The 22,710-nt window shown below is 36.7% G+C and overlaps 4 protein-coding genes and 1 long non-coding RNA gene across 5 annotated transcripts in view; 2 read left to right on the top strand and 3 right to left on the bottom strand.

Moving 5' to 3' along the window:
- The window catches only part of LOC108579116, a 12,159-nt gene extending 7,351 nt beyond the window's left edge, over positions 1-4,808 (bottom strand). The window contains exons 1-14 of the mRNA XM_017942566.1: positions 4,708-4,808; positions 4,466-4,639; positions 3,860-3,975; positions 3,611-3,744; positions 3,414-3,525; positions 3,122-3,325; positions 2,886-2,989; positions 2,639-2,771; positions 2,174-2,416; positions 1,657-1,897; positions 1,210-1,555; positions 971-1,109; positions 298-547; positions 55-102 (exon numbers count right to left, since the gene is read on the bottom strand). Coding sequence (XP_017798055.1) covers positions 55-102; positions 298-547; positions 971-1,109; positions 1,210-1,555; positions 1,657-1,897; positions 2,174-2,416; positions 2,639-2,771; positions 2,886-2,989; positions 3,122-3,325; positions 3,414-3,525; positions 3,611-3,744; positions 3,860-3,975; positions 4,466-4,580 — 2,185 coding nt within the window. The 5' untranslated portion in view covers positions 4,581-4,639; positions 4,708-4,808. The remainder of the gene's footprint in view (positions 1-54; positions 103-297; positions 548-970; positions 1,110-1,209; positions 1,556-1,656; positions 1,898-2,173; positions 2,417-2,638; positions 2,772-2,885; positions 2,990-3,121; positions 3,326-3,413; positions 3,526-3,610; positions 3,745-3,859; positions 3,976-4,465; positions 4,640-4,707) is intronic.
- Positions 4,809-4,929: 121 nt separating this feature from the next.
- Positions 4,930-8,294, top strand: LOC108579271. Its single transcript, XM_017942775.1, has 3 exons — positions 4,930-6,046; positions 6,119-7,763; positions 7,839-8,294. Exons 1-3 carry the CDS (start codon positions 5,471-5,473, stop codon positions 8,264-8,266), a joined length of 2,649 nt encoding a protein of 882 aa, XP_017798264.1. The 5' UTR covers positions 4,930-5,470; the 3' UTR covers positions 8,267-8,294.
- Positions 8,295-9,388: 1,094 nt separating this feature from the next.
- On the bottom strand, positions 9,389-12,579 carry LOC108579272 (lipase maturation factor 2-like). The gene is made up of 10 exons (XM_017942776.1): positions 12,430-12,579; positions 12,062-12,245; positions 11,882-11,983; positions 11,380-11,573; positions 11,117-11,295; positions 10,752-11,001; positions 10,466-10,671; positions 10,159-10,399; positions 9,828-10,044; positions 9,389-9,688 (listed from the first exon to the last, which is right to left on the bottom strand). The coding sequence occupies exons 1-10, from the start codon at positions 12,521-12,523 to the stop codon at positions 9,409-9,411; spliced, it is 1,947 nt and encodes a 648-aa protein (XP_017798265.1). The 5' UTR covers positions 12,524-12,579; the 3' UTR covers positions 9,389-9,408.
- Positions 12,580-13,639: 1,060 nt separating this feature from the next.
- On the bottom strand, positions 13,640-14,046 carry LOC108579274. Its single transcript, XR_001891464.1, has 3 exons — positions 13,995-14,046; positions 13,797-13,831; positions 13,640-13,689 (listed from the first exon to the last, which is right to left on the bottom strand). It is a non-coding gene; the product is annotated as an uncharacterized LOC108579274 (long non-coding RNA).
- Positions 14,047-14,168: 122 nt separating this feature from the next.
- On the top strand, positions 14,169-22,698 carry LOC108579114 (serine-rich adhesin for platelets-like). Its single transcript, XM_017942565.1, has 14 exons — positions 14,169-14,301; positions 14,702-14,872; positions 14,998-15,131; positions 15,231-15,375; positions 15,477-15,611; positions 15,745-15,971; positions 16,069-16,872; positions 16,945-17,874; positions 17,950-19,627; positions 19,739-19,880; positions 19,980-21,642; positions 21,691-22,396; positions 22,469-22,527; positions 22,605-22,698. Exons 1-14 carry the CDS (start codon positions 14,259-14,261, stop codon positions 22,695-22,697), a joined length of 6,930 nt encoding a protein of 2,309 aa, XP_017798054.1. The 5' UTR covers positions 14,169-14,258; the 3' UTR covers position 22,698.
- Positions 22,699-22,710: the final 12 nt, after the last annotated feature.

Genomic DNA, 22,710 nt, shown 5'->3' with positions numbered 1-22,710 from the left:
AAGGAGAAAAAGGAAAATGGAATAAGAGTTTATACGAAGCAGTCTATGCATTACCTCCAGCAAGTGCCGCAGTCTTTGACCCAATTTTCTTCTTCTTTCCTGCTAAAAAGTACATCGAAATGTTAGATTCACCATATTAACTAAAATAAACGACGTTTCTTCATACAGAGATGATAATTAATTACTTAATTACTGTGGTAATATCGGTCTAATATCGTAATTAACTGTTCTTTGAAAGGGAACCCAATCGATTATACATAATTGTACACATCTTTGTGCGTACGTGCACACACTCACTTGGTAAACTGAAAGGTGCAGATTCGAATGGATCTTCTGGTAACTCTGTATACGTTGCAACGAGGTTCTCGCGTCTTTTTATACCACCAATACTCGTATTACTTCCCCTTCGAATTTTGTCAAACTCCGCTCCAAAAATGTGATCCTCCGTTAACTGATTAAAAGGTTGTACATCCTCGAAAGGGTTCCAAGCTGCTACGTCTGCGCTTAGAGATCTTCCTTCGCTAGCGGTTATGCTCGATAATTCGCCCTATTTAAAAAGTATTTGGATCTTTTACGTATTCAGGTCTAACGAGATATGCGCGCGATATACTGCCTATCATATAAGTATACGTGTCTTATATGTATACATTGTGAGTTTCGAAGATGGGTGCTGCGGTGCAAACAACGTAACCAATAAACTATATGTACGTAAATGGAAAAATTATTATTAAACGTAATTATATAATCAATAATTATTAATCAAAATTAAGCAGTATGTCCTTTCGTAAATGCTATATAACGAATCTTTTAAAATCGAATAATAATAATACTAATAATAAAAATAATCATAATAATAATAACGACGAGGACGACGAAAATCATAATGATAAAACCACAATCATTTATAGAAAATTAATATAAATTGAGAAAGAAAATTATCAAGGGAAATCAGTGCGCTATATGTACTTACAATACGTACATGCGAAGCACTGGATCCTAGACAAGATTTTACGTCGGCTACAACTTCAGGAGTGGTAGTATCTTCCGAGCGTGCTTTCACCGAAGCTTCGTATGGTGCCAGAAATTGTGTTGTTTCGTTTGCAAATGCTCTATGGTATAAATAAGAAATAAATGCTTTGCACGCAATCGCACACGCTTCGACGATTAAACAATTTTCCAAAAGAAAATAGAAGTAAATACATAACTCACTTGTTAAAAGCACTCGTGTCGCTAACGTTCCTTCTATGACGAGCAGAACAGAATGTCGGACTATCGGGTGGTGAAGTACTCGAGCTTATACTTTGACTCAAACTTTCTGTCTTATTCACTGGTTTCGGTAAAGTCGGCGGCGTTACGGCAGCCACCTTGTTAGGCCCCGTTGGAGTATTTAGTTTCGACGTCATGCAAGTAACAGACGTAAACTTCGAAGATTGACAACTGATCGAAGTATTCGGTACCTTGGCTACAATTTTACAAGGTTTAGGAGCTACTGGTGGTGGTATTTTTGTGGGTGGTGGCATAGCTCGGGTATCATCTTTGAACGGGTCTGGATAACCTGCAAACGTATAATAGCGCGGATAAGTACGATTCGCACAAGCCAACAAGTTTCAACAAATTTTTACACTATCTTTACAATAACAACAACCTGCTCCTTACCCGATGGTGGAAATAGCGCTTCTAGATTTTCTTCGCTCACGCTCGTCACCGACGTTGAGTCAAAGTAATACGAGCTTACTGTATCTTGAACAGTTACAGGGGATTGTCTAGTCGTGGTACATTGTGACGACTGACTGTACTGCGGTTGCTGACTTTGCTGTGATTGTTGTCCGAAGGAAATGTTTTGACTACTAGTAGTCGTGCAAGGAATTTGCGGCGAAACTTGAGTAAGCGATGACGACTGCGTCGACATTTGATGACAAGTTACTGCCGCTGTCACCGTTACCGTCGCAGTCGCAGTTGACGTCGCTGTCGTTGTCGTTATCGTTGTCGCTGTCGCTGCCGCTACCGCAATCGTCGTCGACGCCCCCACCCCCGCTCCTGTCGCCGCAACTTGCATAGTTAACGGCAACGATTGAACGTTTCCTTGCGTACCTTGTTGCCCTAGGTAAGCTTGAGGTGTGTTCAACGAAGCAAGTTGTTGACCCATTGGTACATACGAAATTGTATTTCCTACGCAACTTTGCGATTGCATCTGCTGATTCCCCTGACCAGATATTTGACTTACGATCTGGCCGCTCAAACTGATCGGACCTGTGCTCACAGCTTGTCCCTTTGGCCGTTGTCTTGGTGTAACCGAGGTACCCTCCACAGTAGGTACTGGGCTCGGTTTTGGTGTTTTCACCAACGATGATCTTTTCACGTTTTCAGATTCCATAGAAGGACAAGGTAACGATTCCAAAACAGGTGTTGGAACTTTCTAAAAAATTAGACAAATTTGCTGGTGAAAAGCATTCCGCTGCGCATATACCAAATACGTTTATAATATTTCAACATTTTATAAACGACCAAAAAACTCCCAATACTTTTCATTTACTACTCATAACGTCGAGTGCAATCACTCCAATATAATCCTCTTGCTTTCTATTCTTTCCTCTTTATTTGATGGCACGAAACAACACAGTTATATGCGTATACGTACGTGTATGTTTTGTACAGGACACTCTTTGCCCTGGATTTGAAAAGCAATCACAGAAGCTTGGTAAATGTCGGGACGACTATCGGGATCCGGCTCAAGCATATAACGAATCAGACAATGAAGGCTTCTACTATATCTATACAAAGTTCAGTGTTGTTGTAATAGTTCCAATATATAAGGTATTAAAAATAATATGTATACAATACATGTATGCACGCACGCATACACAGGCGCGGAATAAAGTACATACCTTGAATGATCCGGTATTGTAAAATTTCCCGATTGGATAGCAAGGGTGCTCTCTCCAAATGGCAATGTAAAGAAACAGAGTTTGTACAACAAACATCCCAATGCCTAAACAATTATGCAATATGATTCAATTAGAATTCTCTCATCTACCCCCTCCTCTCTCTCTCACTCTCTCCCTCCCACCCTCTATTTCACAAATAAATGTCATAAATTGAAGATTTAAAATTTATCGTGTACCCATATATCTGCTTTCGTTGTAATGGGCTTCCCGCAGTACATATCAACCATTTCAGGCGCTCTATAACTAAGGGTCGTATACTTCTTAATTTCTTCTTCGATTATCGCTGCACCCTGTACACTGGGATTAAGGACTTTCGCTGTTGCCGAACCAAAGTCGCACAATACGTAATGACCAGTATCGGAGTACAATATATTTTCAACCTGAAAAAGTTTAACAATGAATACTGTGTGTACGCAACACCGACGCATACCTACAAAACCAATAAGGTACAACACGTCGTGGACAAACCTTTAGATCTCTATGTATTATTGGTGTCTTACAATGATGTAGTCGAGATACAGCTTCGCAAACGTCGCAAAATATTTGAACAACTTCAGATTCGCTAAACCCAGTCTGTAACCTGTAACAGTTCCGATCAATTTTTTTTTCACAATCTCCTTCTTTTTCTTACACGTTACTTGAAATTTAATCAACAGATTTTCAACCTATTGTTCATCATTTGCAGAACTTGAGACTTGCAATAAGGCATTAAAAGCAGAAGTTCGTGTACTCCCCCACCTATGTGTGTGATACTACTGTCCACATATCCTATGATATTCTTATGACCGTTCAAGTTACTCTGGAAAGTACAAACGCAAATATCAGTGCCCTTGAAAGCAACGTAGAGCCAATAACTTTTTTTTATCAGAAAGAAAATTTTAATACGTTAAAAAAAAAATATATATACAACTCACTGCTATTTGTATCTCCCTCTTACATACATTAAGGTCGTGTTCATTATTAACGTACATGCGTTTAAGTGCATAACGTCCACTCGAAGATTTAACCAGGAATACAATAGCAAATCCTCCTACGGTGATATTATTAAAACACAATTTTACATATGCTAGATGTCAAAACACTAAAAATATAGATATTAAACCAATAATGCAGCCAATTTTGGAATCTTTAAACTTTTCAGACCAATTAATTAAATGGACAAAAACATGGGCAAAAAATGAATACATAATTATTTCGAATAAGTAATTTACTCTGCTCGTTATTGTCAACGATATCAACTCATTTTTCAAACTGTATAACAACTACAAATTAATACAAATTAGTTCGCCCGAAGTCAAATACTTCAGATATCAAATAGCAAACATATCACCATTTTATTTAGGTAAATGATCGTCAACTTGATACACTTCAATTATTGTTCTTATTATCCAGTATCTCTAATAAAACTAATCATTTTCGTAAACAAGTTCCACATGAATCATGATCAAAAGATAATAGAACGTACGAAGGAAATGCGGTAGGAGGGATGATGAATATTCAAGGTTGAAGGTAACACACACCTTCGGCTAAAACTTCTTCGACGGTGACAACGAAACGTCCTACTACAAAAACCTTTCCTATGTAACTGTTGGGCTCCTTCGACGTGTTTTCGATCTTTGAAAACAGCTTCTTCATGTTGGTACACGTCGTCGGCCCTCCCAATACTGAACTGGCTTGACATAAGGCCTCCTTTACTAAATTTTTTAACGTACAATATGGCGAATTTGACTTTTTCAATCAATTACATTAATTATACACGTACCTTCCAACCTTCAAGTTACGAGCTTCGTGATAATTTAACGCCAATGAACTTAACCAAAGGAAATGGTTCTAGTCATGATAACAGTTAACGTACTTTACCTAGCCGACATATTCAGACCGTACAAAGTGCGCATGCACCATTTTACAGAACCTATATCGGAAACATATGTGCACAACTTCCGCTCGAATGTCAAAACTTTCTCATTTTTTTAACTAATTCCCCTCTTGAATCGAAAAAATCATACTTCTGTTTTTGTACGCTTTTACATTTTATACGCGCTCCTTTCAATTACCAACACCAATTAAACTTATCTTAACATAACATAATTAATATGCAAACATTAACTCCCTTTCGTAAGATTCGTCATATCAAACAACAGTGCGATCGTAAGACCTATCGTTTAACAAGTTTTTCCGAAGTAGTATCGATATCTACATACACATATTTGTTATGTACAATTTTAAATGATAATTAAGCTGCATTTAATCAATATACAGTTCATTTGATTTATACTTTTTGTATATTTCTTTACAATCTTTCGTATATTAACGACACAAATATTATCTTTCTTTCATCTGTATCCGTCATCTTTCCATATCCCTGTTGCGTTGCATAATACTTGCAAAATTTGCAGGGCACATCCCAGGCTACCTTTCATCAACGTTTCGTGCGCATTGAACGTTTTCATATGGTCTCCTTGGTCACTGATCGATAATAAAAGTATGCGATTCCTAGTCTAGTTGAAAACGATTATTTATTAATCATGAATACGACGCCGATCGGTAATGATGATGATGGCGATGAAAGTAAAGATGACGATGACGATGATATGGTCAAAATATTACTTGAAAGTATAACGTCTTCCGAATGTGAAAATGTACATAATTTTGAAAATAATTCCGAAATAAGTGACGTCGAATTAGCGAATAACTCACAACAGTCTATCACGGGTCGTACGCTGCATGAAAAATGTCAAAATAAAAGTGATTTTATGGAATGCGATATCGAAAATTGTAACGATATGTTGAATTTCAACAAACAGATAGTCTCCTCTTTATTGGATTTAAAAAGGCACCTAACCTTTGCTCTTCAAAAGTGTGAACGAAAATTGGCAGGAATAGAGAGAAGCTTACAGAAACGTACAGCTGGAGACACAAAGGTTTTAATTTGTAACGCTGGCATGCCTTATTTCAAAGATAGAAATTATTTCTTTGCTTCTAACAACGAAGATGAAATATTAAAAGAAAATCACAAAGAATTACAACTGAGAAGTCTTCCTAAAGTCTCTTCGTGGACAAAGAAAGAAAGAGATACGTTTTCACAAGCAATAAAAGAAGAAGTTATCACAGACATGCTATCTTCTCAAAGGGTAGAGCATACAAGGGTCAGTGATACACTGGTTCGTCTAAAGACCAAAATTACAGGAAAAAAGAAAGCAAAGAAACAGTATTCACTTAAAGATTTAGTAGAAATGATTGGCCCACTGGGAGAAAGAGAATTCGATTGGTTTAAAATATCATCCGTTCATTTCGAGGACATACATTCCCCACTTGATTGTCGCGTCATGTGGAACGTTTTTCTTCATCCTGACATCAATAAGACCTGCTGGACAAAAATGGAAGATAAAAAACTCAAGGAAATTGCAAGCAGATATAACTTCCAAAACTGGGACAAGATTGCCAAAGAATTAGCTACACGTCGATCTGCGTATCAATGTTTTATCAGGTACAATACAAAAGGATTGCCTAAAATTAGAAATTGCACTTGGGAATATGAAGAAGATGAAAGACTTTTAAAATTGATAGAAATATTTAAGATCGGTGACTTCATTCCTTGGGGCGAGGTAGCTAGTTGGATGCAAAATAGAACTAAACAACAAGCCTATTTTCGATGGATATATAGCTTAGCACCGTATCTAACAAAAGGTAGATTTACTAAAAGTGAAGATAATATTCTGAAGGATGCTGTTATCAAGTATGGTACAAATTTTCGTAAGATATCAGCCGCACTGATGCCTAATAGATCTACAATTCAGCTTCACGACCATTATCAAACATTAACCACAAATCTAGTGGAAAACTGGAATCGATGGACACTCACAGAAGATGTAAAGCTACTAGACCTGTTTAGACGTATCGGTCCAAATTGGTCCGCTATAGCTAAAGAATTTACATGTAAAAGTAGAACTCACTTGAGACATCGGCACGCAGCTTTGCAAAAGTACATCAAGAGGGGTGTTTCCCTATCTGATCTACATCAAAATCATTGTAATAACGAGAGTGGAATAGAACAAGAAGAGAAGGAAGAAGAATCCTGTAAAGGTATGTTCGAGTCTAGCAGTAATGTAACCGATATAAATTGTAACAAAGATATAGATAAAGAGTTACTCGAGTACTTTTCTATAAAATACAAAACAGAATATATCATCGATAAGCGGAAACTTTATACTATGGAAAATTTGAAACATGCCACAGCAAACTTATACAACATTTTACAAGTACTGAACGCCAAACTTTCTATACCTGATGACATCAGCGATATAAAGATAAACAAGAGGGACCGGCAACTTTTCTATTCGTTAAGAGAACATATAGAAATGAAAAATGATAGGAATAGGTACTTCGAAGTTATCGATAATTATAGGTCGCGCATGTTTGGTACAAATGTAGCTAAAGAAGAAGGTTCTCATTTTGTACCTCCATCTCCTTTCGACTCGCAGATAAAATTAAAAAAATCAAGGAAATGCCAATGCATTGACTATAATTTAAATACAAAGAATAACTTTTTGCTTGAAGAACCAATAGATTTTGATATTCCGGACTTTGTAATTTCTTACATTGGTGGTAACGAGCAAGAATTACAATTTCAAAAACTTAGTCATTTGCTACGAGTTAATAATTCAAGGGGTAAACAACCCCTTAATGTTCAACACTTTTCTATATTACCAGAAGAAACATTATTACAACGGCATGTTAACGATAGAAATGATTCGATTGGCAGAAAGACACTAAAAAATACGGAACTGATTTCCGATATCGCTACCACATCTTTCGAAAGTGCCAATAATGAATATCATAAGAAGCTATGCGCACAAACCTCCAAAAAAGATAACTATTCGCTAATTAGTAAAGCTGAAGATGTTCACTCTTGGTCAGCGTCAGAATGCATGAGAGTAACTCGAAAACACGATACACCCGTGATAGATGCTACCCATGCAACTTTATTCAGTTTCAAAAATTTAACGTACCTAAGACAATTGAATGGAAAATATTGCAGTAGTAATAGTAGTAGTGATAGTCTGGATAAATTTTTTATACAAGAAAACAAGTTTCAAGAAGCATTTCATTTACTGGAAACACGTTTGGAACAAATGTTTAAATATCCAATTGGTTTATCAAAAACTGTATTGCCGGAAGTTTATGCGATGGACACATTTTCGTACGATGATGACGCATCGGATAGAACTACTCCCGAAATGTCTGAATTATTAGAAAAGCATACAACAAAAAGAAAGTTACTATCGTCGTCAAACAGGAACGGTAAAAAAAGTTTCAGATGACAACGCGGAACAGACGGGGATCGATTTCATCGTTTCATTTTGAGCCAAAGATACGAGATTTAATCTTTTATTTATGTCATGCATATATCGTGCGTTCTATGACGTATTAAAAAATAAACAAGACTGTTCTTTCCAAGGTAAATACTTTAAAAAGAAATGCGTTACGCAATTATTTACCAATTTATTATTACAAATGAAGCATCTCCGATCAGTTTTAATTGTAAAATGTGCGACAAATTACACTCTTCTTGTAAGATCGACACCGTGTTTGTTTAATGACCACTTCATAAAAACACGAAAGGAAAAAATAAAATGCAAAAACGTTCGTTTCCTGAAGCACACGGTTTAGAGTATTACATTTATTTATTATTCGAGAAGTGAAATGTACCGGCCGGTCAAGGATTTTGAACGTGAGTGGGGCGGCGGGACGATGTGCGGTACGCCACGCCTCGTCGCGCAGAAGGTAATTCTACGAAAGATAAATTGAAAATATAGAATAACATTAAAACAGCTTAGTTTTCAAGGAAATTGCTCGGACCACTACATATGCGTACTACTACCTCGTTTGGTAGGGCTTGTAAACACTTAAAAGAGCCGGCAGAGAAGTGGCCTTTTGACCGGCTAATACTACATTTCGCCTCTAGTATAGTATTAGGTCATATGGAGAGCGAAATATCATCGATCAGATACAAGTTATTTATCGGTAAAATAACGCAGTGGAATTTAACACACACGCACGCAAAAAATGGCAAACGAATATTTTAAATATGTAAGAACAGTGGGGATGGGATGATTTCTTGTAAATTTCCAACAAACGTTTTATAAAATTATCGACCTAAGAGAAATCGTGTATATTTTTCTTTCATTTCTCCTTCTTCCTTTCTTTTGCCCTAACCGGTGTTCGGATTCTAATCGGGTATATTTATCCACATAAATGTAAGGACAATGGAAAAACAAGGAAAACTCGAGCACAGATGATCATGTGACCCCGTAGAAGGGTTACTGCATAATTCAAGAAATAATTTATATTTGCGCGACTCAATGATCGATCATACACCTGTACACGCAGGCATGTCTTACGAGTGTAACCGACCTTCAATCATTTTTTTACCGAAAATATTATAAAAATGAGATAAGTGATTTTATTTTTTCTTCAAAATTGAATTATTGTAGTTAGTCATAATAACTGTACAACCTGCTGTAAAGACTCCCCATAGAAGGAGGCTAGCTTCAACTCTATGAACTAAAGATCTAATACTATCGAGGAGTAGTTTCAACGGTTCGTTCGTAACTTTAAAAGTTGGCTTGTCTTGAATAATTTTCATCTTCGATAAATATTCGATAAGCGGCGTATGATCGTGACTAAATATTGGAAAATACTCCCCAACCTTTTCCCTCGTCCACCAGGCTTGTTTATTCCACCTAATCAAGAAAAAAATGACGAGATGATATAGAGAGAGAGAGAGAGAGAGAGAGAGAGAGAGAGAGAGAGAGAGAGAGAGAGAGAGTACATGTCGTGTCGTGCTGAAACGTGTGTACAAAACGCGTTAAAAATGCTTACGATTGACTCCATGGAGTGTAGTGATAACGATAAAGGCTAGCTTTGATATATTTCGGAGGTTTTTCACCAAACGGATTTTCCACGTCATTCATTAGAGTCAATACTTCCGGCTGACCGCTCAGAAGACGGTAGGCTAACGACATTAACCATGGATTTTGGTGATAAGTACCCAGTGCAGCAAACCACATTTGCCAATCGAGCCGTGGCTGATGAGGAGCTGAAAACAATTAACACCGATAAAAATTGTCGGCAAATTTTACTCATCTTGTTGTTAATAGTGAGAAAAAAATAAAAGAAAAGTTTGGCATATTTATCTCTAGCCTTGACCTACCAACAAAAGGTAACGAGTTATTAACATTTCCTGGTTTATACAAAAATTCGTATTCTTTCCACGGACCGTCGATACTATTACTTCCTTCGATGATTACTTCCGGTCTACCTCCTATTCCTGTCATACGTCTAAATAATCCATAACTATTTACCAAATGAAGATGATCAACCTTTCCTTGTACCTGTCTCAACTGAATCGGTATTGTTGAATTGTGAGTGTGATGTAACGTAGCGTATGGTACCTAAGCACAAATATATCGTTACAGTTAATGTCAAATTGTTAAATTGAAATTAACACAATTACGTACAATACTTATAGCAAAGATAAAACAAACTGCACCCGTGTACAGACACGTAACGAATGTTGTAAAGATTTTATTTTGTATTCCTTTCACTGCTAACAAAGAAACAACTATTGCGTTTGCCACTGTAAAACCAAGTGATATTACACCCATATAGATTGAAATTGGAATTGTTCGTGATAGAACGTAATCAAATTGTTTTTGCGTGAATGCTGAAACGATAGAGAGAATATCAATTATTTATAAAATGGTACGGTACGATACGCGTCTTGCGTTGAAAATATCTACGCACCGATGTCACTTTGAACAGTCCAATTGTCAGAGATTCTAAGGTTATAATATACGTATGTTGCATAAAAGATTCCTGCGTAAACTAGAATACACAATACCGTGGAGAAACATTTTGTAAGATTATAGGAATTACTTTTAGATTTTCTCTTATAGAAAAATTGATCGTCGAGTAAAGAGATGCATAAACAGATTGTTAAAAAGTTGAAAAAATTATAATTTCCTGTCGCTATAATGTGTATTTGAAGGAACACCTAATAGAAAAGAAAAAAGAAAGATCATTAAATAAATAGTCGTTCTAGCAACTACATATATCAGATGACAACTCGTGATTTTATAATTGAATTATATAGTCCGAGTTATATTTACCTGCGTATAAAATGCTATTATTCTCACTTTTCTGTTTGGGAAGAAGAACAAAAATGGAACGACGAGTTCGAAAATATTCACGATCGCAGTAGTGAAACGTAAGAACCATGTTGGTAAATGATGTGCGTACCATGCTAACGGAGTAGGTATACACTGCGACTCAAAATGCACATTTAACGCTGAAACATTATTACAAAGAAGTGAACATTCTCGTTCAGCTTTGAATTTATTTTCATTCAAACATGTTTATCGAATTATCATACCATCTAATTTCCACCATACGGGACAACCAGAGGTAAGTTTCACTACCCCGCTAGAAAACATTAAACGAAAAAGTAACCAGCGTACAGTCCAAAAAGTTACAGCATCACTCGGTGTGCTTACTTTTCCACGCTGAGAATAGTAAAATGGCGCTACAAATATACACAAAAATCCCGCTTCCAATAAAAGTACATCCCTGCAAACGTATGCAAAACTTTCTATGTGCTTATCATACAGATAAATTATTGCTTTATACACTTCCAATTATACATATATCTCTCTCCAATTACAGTAGATTCACATTAATTAAACGCAGCTTAGGCTTGACCCGAAATCCAATATCAACAGGATCAATCAAAAGAAAATCCATCATGTGAAATTAGTGCAAGCAACAGCGATCTGCGTGCAACTAGCGCGACGCTACCGTAATAACAATATAGTTAAACGAACAACTTGAAAGTATATGCTATGCATAAAAATACATTAAAAATGTAGAATACTTGCCATTGGAACCACATAAATGTCTGACCGATTTGATACAGGGAATAATATAATGACCAAAGTAATGCAAACACCAATGTGATACAAAATTTCTGTGAAATAAATCTGAAAATGACCACTATTAGCAAATTATACATTTGCGTGTTGTTTAAATGAAAAAAAGGTGACCAAACTTATCCTTACCCAGCGAAGGAAAAGGCAACGCCAACAAGTGACAATATGTCCAACATATATTCCACGTTTAGTCCAAAGTAAGGAGCAAACCATAACAAGGTTGGTTTCTGTTTTAACTTGTGCAATAAGGGTGTGCGACTTTTAAGATCTAATTGAGTCCTAGCTGGTAAGATTCCATTATCACCGTATAATCCTTTTGTTCATAAAAAATAAACAGGTATGTTTGAAATATAATTGTTGTTAGAACACACAGTGATATATTGAACAGAAACAGAAGGAATTACGTAGAAATGCAAAAATGTAACGACATACTGGAAATGAAACATACTGGAGTTTCCAATCGAAATAATCCCACATATGTATCATCGCGTACTCACCTGGAATTTGTATATAAAAACTAAGGAACGCAAATAGATATATGATGCATATTCCTCGTAGAAATAAATTCCGAGTATATCGTACTTGAACCATGGTAAATTATTGCACTTGTTTATTTATTTTCAAAGATTAATATAATTCATTCGAGTATGAATGATTAACGAGAGACCTGTGAAAACGAAATGATTCATAGATATAGATGCTTAGTATGTATACACAATTAACAGTTTCAATTCTATAATAATCAATTACAAATATTTTCAGCTATACCACGGCCCGTGAACTTTTTATTTTTTAAATTTCAACTACCTTACAACCTAACTGATATCGCGAAACAATAGAATATCGTTTACCGAGTGTGTGAACTAAACATGCATGTAACCTTCGTTCGCAAGCATATGTACACATATTATGAAGAACGAATGCATGCTCGTATGTACATAAGTACAATTGGCGGCTTCGAATGTTTCTTCCTAAACATCTTTTAGCACTATTTCACGTTACACGGTTGGTAGGAAGTATTTCTGTTGCATTACGAAAGTCTGTCATGCTTGTGTTTACATTTTGTTAAAAATCGTACGATATTACTTAAAAATAACAAGAAAAAATGTATTTTATTCCAAAATTTTACTCGCTTAATGTTATAGTAATAATAATTACGATGTATGAAATTCTATGATAACAATGTTCTATCTCGTTCTATAAATTTCGATGCTTTTTTAAATCTACGTCATTCATAATTTATAGGTGATTAATAATTTTTAAAATAACAATTTTATCATTTCCGTTTAACAAGTAGAGCTATATAACGAATAATCGAATGTCATTGTAAAACTCGAAATAGTTGTAACTATCTTGAGTAATCTGTGCTTGAAAAATCGGACTGATCAAACGTTTAATATTTATGAAATTTTTAATACATTTTATATTTGCATTTACAAAGAACTATCCAATAAATTAACCAAATTTGTTTATATTTTCATTTTATATTGCACTTCCATCGCGGATAGCTGTTTCATCTGGTGCTTATTGTTGAAATTCTCGATAAATTGCACGAACTCATTGCGTTCCACCTCATTCATTACATTGAACTTTTTTTTCTCATTGTTTATCCATATCTGGGTACTTTCTGTGTAGTTGAACCAATAATAAATTCCAATTGGAAATAATATATACGACGTCATCCTTGCAACCTCCATTTGCCAGTTCGCCATGGCTTATAAATTTATAAGCAAAATGTTTAAAGATATAAATAAAATCTATACCATAACGTAAAACATGATTAGTTAGGTTTATTATAATTACAATTACACACTCTATTTGCAACATGCTTAAATAGATAATTAAAACATGCAAATATATTTACCTTCGTGTTAAATGAGAAAAGTAATTCTCTCGAACCTTTAAAAGAGAGGACAAACAACGTTCATTATAGTATCAAACAATGTATGCATACAATTGGGTAAGATATAACGTGTTATTAGAAAAAATGTCTTTATTGATTTTGATTTTATTCTATTGATATTAATCTCACACCGAAATCATATTATTATGGAAAACTTACACTTTATACGCGTATTTTTAACCTATTACAAACATATCTCTTCCTAACGGATGAGAATCACTGGTATAGGGAAGAGAATAATTTAGTTCAAATATAGTTTGAACGTTGGCAAAAGTGTATTGTTAAAAGATATGCCGCTTAAGGTTCGTCAAGTCTCGTTTCGTGATATTATTGTATTTTAAAGTGGAAGTTCTGTTTTAACGATTCCGAGGATGATGATGCTTTTTCAATGATATAATCGGATTTTGAGCACCGATAAGCATCATGGAAACATTATTACCTTCGGAAATAGCTAGATTAGTTCTCGGTAAGGAAGGATGATATGACGTACATCTTTAGCGTCATATTATGTACAATAACTTGTCGTGTGGCGGGAATGTAAATATTTTCCGTTTATTTAATTATACGAGTGAAATGGCACAAGGAAAGTAAAAAGAATGCAATTTCAGTTAAACAAATGTACAGATGTTGAATAAGTAAATGTTAAACATGACACATATAGTATTGTTATAACAAATGACATTTCATTTTATACATGCTTATACATATATGTATGTATGTATGCATGCATGTATGTATGCATGTATATATGTATGATGTATGTACATATATAGAACATGCGTAGCTTATAACATAGTTTCTATCATTTTGATTAAAATGTTTTAAAACTTTCTTATATGTAGAATTTACTATGCAACTGGTTGTAGGATACCTCGAAGGTGAAAAATGCATAGAAGCAGCAAAGGTGTTTTTAGAGACATCCCCACATTTGCAAGAATGTCGTACTGTAATTTCAAATGGAAGAAGATTTAGTACTAGAGTCAGCGGAACGACATTGTTAGATATTATGGAAAAGTTTTACGCGATTAATGCAACAGGTAAGAACAATGCAGATCGAATGGTAAGAGTCACAAGCACCCCTAATGCTACTGCTATTACTTCCATCTGCGTTGGATTCCTTAGAAAAAATTGAAAAAAGGACATTTGTAATATTTGTTTATAGTTCAAGAACGTCTCGGCAAAATTGCCGATTGTGAGCAATTAAAGCAGTGCGGAGACTTACTGGAACAGTTGAAGTTTCTCATCGAAGAAACTCGTGGGCAACGTTTCGTTGTTAATATAAACGTTCCTTCGCAGGTATGAGAATAAGAATGTTAATCGACGATGCCGTTAATACCGATATAATATTATGCCAATTATTAAAATGGGTTTCAATATTACTTTCCACATTTACAGACTAATTCTCAAATGTGCAATGGTTCTCCTATAATATCTAGTAGTACACGTAAAAGACGTCATAGTAACAGTGATCGCGAACGGTGTAAACGTACGAAGGTAACATCGAATGCACCTCAGCAGCCTGATTCACCCTCCACTCGAGGTATTACAGATATAGAAGATTTTGTTCGGAATATTACAACAAGTTTTCAGTATTCTTCTGATATTTTCAGTTCTTGTGTTAGCATTCTTTTGTCGTTACAGTATCCAGTTTCGATAGCGTAGAAGCAACTCCTTTGGAAAGTTTACCAGGCCACGTGGATACGTTCGAAGGATCCAGCAGATGTTTCGGTGATCCGAAGGAGAAGAAAGTGAATAACTCTGCGTGGCAGCATCAAGGTCTGTTCACAATTCGAATGCATGTTATTATTTCGGTTATCGATCTTTCCGAATTTGAGTTAAATCATTAGGTTGAACGAGTATCGAGTGTAACGATTGAGTATAATTATCAAATGGTTAATACCCGAATTAGGTGGGCATCGAAATGTTCCGAACATAGGTGAGGAGGAGGTGATCGTGGATAACGAGGAGTGTGAAGAAAGCGATAAAAATAAAGACTCGTACACGGTTGAAAAATGTACTGCGGCAACAAGCACGGAAGAATTATTGAGCTACTCGTGTGCACAAGTTCAGACTACACCGTACGATACACCGGAGTCCGAATCGGAAAGTAACGATGAACCGATAGAAAATCTAAGTGTAAGTGTAGTAGAAACAGTGCAATCATTTTTGTCAGGTATATAGTGATTTTTCGATCGATCTTTAATATTTCATCATTTTCATCTGTATTGTGTAGCTGCTAACGAAAGAGCTGTTGAACCGTATAGAGTTGCAAGAGCGAATCGCTGAGAATATCAATAAAGCGATACTTCCAACGGATACATCTTTGAAAGATGAAAGTTTAAACGATTCCGCGAACGGTGAAACAAACACTTCTATCGTGACAGAATTGAATAACGCTATTAAGTCAATAGTAGAGGCAACAGAGTCTGATCCCGTGTTTGAAAAATTTCTCGACGAAATGATCGGACCGTACAACAGCGCAGAGACTGATACAAGTCCCGATAAAGATACCGAAACTAAATCGAAATTGAAATTTCTCAATGGATCGCGAGAGAAACAGCAAGGTGAAATGATTCCAAACTTGGGTAACGATAATCCACCAGAATCTACGATATTAGATGTTAAACCGTCTGGTGAATTAGATGCAGTAGGAACAGCATCAACAGCAGCAGCGGATGTGCCATTGAAGCATAGACTTCGTAGCTCTTCGAGACAACAAAATGTTCGAATCGAAGACGAACAACGAGATCAAGACAGAGAATCGTATAGTATTTTGGAAGATCAGAACGCCGCTGCGGTGTTAAGCATAATAAATGCAAACGTCGTTAACAATAAATCGGTAAACGACGAGAGAGTCATTGATACCACGAAAGAAATTGTACGTTTATTGGAGAATGACGATGAGAGAAAGTTGCCGACATTTGAAATTTCGTTTAACAAAGATACAACGATGAGAATAACAACATCCAGAACAGCAACAGCAGCAGCGGCATCGTTGCTAACAACAGCGACAGCATCGACGACGACGACGACGACGACGACAACAACAACAACAACAACAACAACAACAACAACAACAACAACAACAACAACAACAACAACAACAACAACAACAACAATAGGGCAAAGTGAAAAATTCGTAAGCGACGATAAGCGAGAAGACGATATCAAGATTGTTAAAACGATTCAAGGTAACGACGCGGCATCGTCAAAAATGAAAAAGGCTTCGGTGAAACGATTGCGATCGACAAAGCCTAATAAACAGCGCGGTACAGAGAATATTGGGAGCGATTACATGTCCGAGCAAAACATAACGACTATACCGACATTGATAATGTGCTCGAAAGAAGAAATAAGCAATATGTTGTCGACAATTTCTCCTTATCCGCCTCCAACTCGTTCCATAGCATCTACTGCAAATTCACGATTCATTCCTATCGTTCCCAAGGATCCTACTACCAATAAAACAAGCAAAGATTTCGTAGAAACGTTGTATCTAAAAACTGTGAATGTCGCTCAAAAAATTACATCACCACTTCCTAGCGTCCTTAATATACCGGCTGTCGGTTCAAACAGTTTAATTTCTCGCGCAGCAAATACCGCAACGGTAACGACGACGGTAACGATGACCGAGACGGCGACAGCATCAGCAACAACGATAACGACAACACCGTCGGAAACATGTGAAAAGGGGAACAACAAAATGGATGATAAGAAAGAAAAATGCACCGCATCCATTGACACTGTGAATAATTTGATCGGTAACTCAGTTACGAGTCACGCGGTGTCTAACGTTGGGAAACTGGTCACCGGAGAATCGATAACTCTGTACGGTAATGAAAATCATGTAAAAACATTACTGGATAGTTCGAGCATGCCTACGATAAATATAGAAGATAACGTTAGCCTATCAGGTTCTGGATTGTCTCCTTATATAAAGTTCAATTGCAGCAAAAGTAGTCAAAACCACAGTTTGTCAGATATTGATTTAACGCCAATCTTGCAGAATGCCGCACCAGTTAAAGCGAATACCAACATCGTTAACGATCATCATCATCATCATCACCACCATCATCATCATCATTCTCATCATTCTCATTCTTTAACTTCCAAGAATACCGATTGCGATTTCATTGATAAACGAACTCCAAGATCCTTGCTGAGAAGTAGATCGAAGAATCACAGGTTAAGTTTATCAACACCTAGAAGGAGGAGTAACCATATAAGGGCTCTCGATTTTAACACTCCAATGAAGATAGCGGCAGCGCCGACGGCAACCGAATCATCTTTACGTAGAACTTCCCTTTTCAAGTCCCCACCGTTTGCTGCAAACGCTACTACACTATCCACACATAAAATAAAAAGTCCGTTGAAACTTTGTCGTCCTTGTAAAATTCCGATTGCGACTAGAAGCCCCGTGCCGAAGCTATTGGGCGATTGGGAGAAACATAACGGAGTTGGTCTGATTATAGGCGATGTTCCTTCTCCACGTTCGGATATTCAAGTCTCAACAACAGGACAGTCCAAGACGTCAACAAAAATCGCTAAAGACACGTGGGACGCAGATTTACGGAAAGCTATACAAATTACCGTGCAACAAGATCATCAGAAAGCCAAGGTGTCTACCGGGAAGAAGAGCAATTGTCCGAAACTTGCCACTAAATCGAACGTCGTCGTCGTCGTTACATCGACAAAGGACAAATGCTGCAACTCACGCGTATTCAAGGAGCAAGGTAGAAGTACTGCGTCAAAAGAGGCTGACGTTGCGGCAGATGAAAAGGAGGGACGTATCATCGGAGAGCAGCAGAATGCGAGAAACGCGCCGATTGTAAAAGGCAGCACAGATTCTAAGCTATCAGAAACGGAGAAAACTTGTACCCAGCCAACGGATAATTCCAGCAACAACGGCGACGATGATGCCGTCAATTCACGCGACACCATCATAATCACAACAGCAGTTGCAATGACGACGACGACGACGACGACGACGACGACGAGTAAATGTAAAGATGTTTCCGAACCAAAAAACATCGACGAGGAAAAGAACCGACGATGCAGCAATAACATGACAACGACAATCGATAACGATAATACGAATTCGGAAATGGAAAAGAAAAGCACGAAAAAGTACGCTCAGTTAAAAACATTGAAGACTAATCTGAATAAATGCAGCCAGATCGAAAAAAAACCGTGTTCTTTAGGCATAATGACGCAATGTTCTGAATTCTCGAATCGAACTTCCACGGATATTACGCAACAATTCCTCCAGCAAATGCCAAATTTGAACGATTTAGAAACACCGAGGAAATTTGAAAGGCCTTCCGATGTTCCACCGACGCCAAGATTACTCAGTCCGAGCAGTAGTACGACGCCGTTTGTAAAGTCCAACGAAGATTCTAGCAAGTTACGTGGTTTCATAAATACCCCTGAATTTCCGACAACACCTTGCATCGCGTTAACACCAAAGATCTCGGAGGAAACCGCCGATGACAATACGAAAAAGGAAACGTTTCATTCTTGTTCTCCGTATTATAAACCAACATCCGAGCAAAATGAAAGTTTCGAGAACTTATCAAGATCAAAGTCGGCTAACGGTGTTCAAAAATCATCCATAATACCGTCACAATGTATCAACCAATCTACACCTCGTAGCGTTATCACCACCTCTGCAAATACCTATCAAGCTTGTATATCTGCCAAATTAGAAATAACACAGTTCGAAGTGATCAAAGAGAATTTGCCAAAGGAAGAAGCGATAAAAGAACTTAAAATATCAGCCAATTCTCGAGATTCGACATATTTTACAAAGTTGACCAAATCTGATTCTATTCATCAGGATGATGTTAAAAAGATTACTAATCCAATTAATTGTGAAGGTGATCATTGTCGCGCGATAACCAATACAGAAAAGTATTTATCGAATAGCGAAGATTCGAAAGATAGTGATGCATCATCATCATCGTCAACGTCATCTTCCTCCTCCTCTTCTTCAACGTCCTCATCGTCCTCATCATCATCGTCGTCGTCCTCGTCGTCGTCGTCGTCGTCTTCGTCGTCGTCATCCTCTTCGTTGCCAACGTCATCACCTATTCCCACTAATTTCAAGCAAACCAATTCGTCGGAAAAATCTTCCCCCACTATTAGGGGATGTAAAAAAGTGTCGAAGCAAATTTACACCGATACGAGCAACGAGCATATTACAGGAAATAGTTCACCAAAGTTGGAAATCAATTCAACGGATCTGCTTCATACGGAAGAGGCAATTATTGCTTTGGAAAAGTGTGAATGTTCGCCGTCGAAAGTATTTCCATTATTGAAATGTGAAGAAGACTTAAAATCTGGTACAAAAGAAACACCTGCCAAAGATGAAACTTTGTTGAACGAAGTAGACATTTCCGAGACTCCGAATAGTTCCAAGGCTGGCGTGGAGAATCTGACCAATTTATCTTCGAAAATTTCAGCGTTAATATCAACTTCAGAAGAGTGCAACAAGTTGACAAAACCGAATGAAAATCTATTTGTAGAAAATTCTCCGACCAAGACGTTTATACAAAAACCAAAAATATTAAATATACAGCACGTAAGATCCAACTCCTTGATTACCTTCAAACCTACCAAATCGACGAAACATTCTTCACTGCTGCGAAAAAGGCAAAGATCTCTAACTGTAGATGAAAAATTTGTTGTTCAATTGGAAGCTAAACGTCAACGTATGATAGCGAAATTTCGAGAAATTCCTAAAGCCAGTCTTACTAAAGGAAAATCTCAGCAAACGCGTATTATCTTCGGAAGTGGTAAAAGCAATATTAATTTAAAGAAAGTGAACAACCGATACAGGCATATCCGCCGGAACAACGAGAATGAATTTAACGAGAAGAAAAGAAACAGGAAGAAAAAGAAAAAGATGGAAGAATCAAATAACAACAATACCAGTGACAATATCAGCAGTAAGAACAACAATAACAACGACGACGACGACGAAACTCATGTTAACATGATCACTAATGGGAATGTTCGTGGCAATAATAGCGGTAACAGCAGTAGTAGTACTCATAATAGCATTGACAACAATAACGATGATAATAATGACAATGACAAGAATAGTAATTGTGACAAGGACGCAAAAATAAAGCATTCATCTATGAACGATGCAGTACCAAGAGGTATAAAGTGTAGTTCTGAAAAAAATGTTAATAATAACAATAGTATACGAAATGACACTTCGACATTTGAAATTACGAATAAGATAGCCGCAGAGGCAAACGATGATTCAAAGAAAATTATCCAAGTAGCGACTAAAGATATTATTACAAATGACGTTCGAGTCCATGATACGATTAAGAAAAGACAACCTGCTGAAACGGAAGATCAAATTTATAATTTGAACGCCAGTGTGGAGAGTGAAAAAGAAACGATACAGTCTGAAGCGATGGATGCGGCGGCGGAGGGTATAAACGTAGAAACGAAACACGATCGTGCTAAAATTTGCGCTCTAGAAAAACCTATACATTTCTCAGAAGAATACAAGTTGGACAGTAGTCAAATATCGAAGAATAGCAACGAGGAAGACGCGTCATGTAAATTAAAAGAATATCCGAACAATAATGGTAAAACAAATATCTTATTCAAATCAAAAATTGACCAAGTAAAACGAGATTTGTTTAGCGATGACGAGAATGATCACAATCGAACGTTTAGTGCTATCAACTTGTCGTCTTCTAATCAAAGACACGATGGTGGCAATGGTGCTGCTGCAGCTGCTACTACTACTACTACTACTACTACTACTGCTACTACTACTACTACTACTACTACTACTACTACTACTATTACTACTACTACTACTACTACTACTACTACTACTACTACTACTACTAACACTACTACTACTGCTACTGCTACTGTTGTTCATACTCGAGTGCTCGACGACGAAACTGGCAAAACAACACTAGCAGAAAATACCGATTCGGAAAATCCCAAGAATTTATCACGCGTTCTTCAATGTTTGGAACTCGTTCCCACGTGTAAACACGATTACGTGGAGCAATCACAATATCAATATATGAAATACAATCATAAAACGGATCTCAACGTAACTGTACCCAACTCGGTAGAATATCATTTTCTATATGACGACAACGTGTTGTCCTTCAAGAAAAGAAGGCGAAGATACAGCAACCATGATCTGGAATTTCAAATTAACATCATTTTAAACGATCAAAATTACGACGAATGCGTTAAAGTGATGACAGCTACTGATTACGAAGAAATATTTAATCTCCCGCCAAAATCCAGAAAAAGATTTGGAAGTAGGAAATCACCCATCAAACATGAAAATAGTTGCGAAACCTTCGGTAAAACAAAGTCTAACGATTCTTCAATTATAAAAACTATACATACCAAGCCGTTAGCAACTTCCTCTCCACTGGACAAACCACTTGTGTGTAAAGTGAAAAAGATCGCTATTAAAACATCTATGATCAACGAAAAAAATAACGACATGATGCAACACGATAATAGAAAACAGCTAAAAGCAGAGAAAACTCAAGAAATCGATAAAGGTAATTTTCTATCCTTGTTCAAAGTAAAACTATTCAATCGTGTTAAAAATGACTTACCAGTGTCAATTTCAGATAATGTTGCAGCAAAAGTTCCGAAGAAGAAAGTATCGGAAACAAAAGAAAATAAACAGGTTTGTAATCGCGATCGTTTATTCGTTTCGCAAACGGGCTTAACAAAAAAAATACAACGATTAATTTCTTCTTTCAGATTGAAAAACGACAGTGTTCAACGGATCCGCAAACATTACTGAACAATTTGGATCTGGATAAGTTTCTAACTTCCGTTCACGGCCCAGCATGACCGCACACTTAGT

Source organism: Habropoda laboriosa, unplaced genomic scaffold (genome assembly GCF_001263275.1).
Source record: "Habropoda laboriosa isolate 0110345459 unplaced genomic scaffold, ASM126327v1 scaffold64, whole genome shotgun sequence".
NCBI lineage: Eukaryota > Metazoa > Arthropoda > Insecta > Hymenoptera > Apidae > Habropoda > Habropoda laboriosa.
The sequence above is the reverse complement of the archived record's forward strand: the minus strand, read 5'-3'. Positions and strand labels throughout refer to the sequence as shown.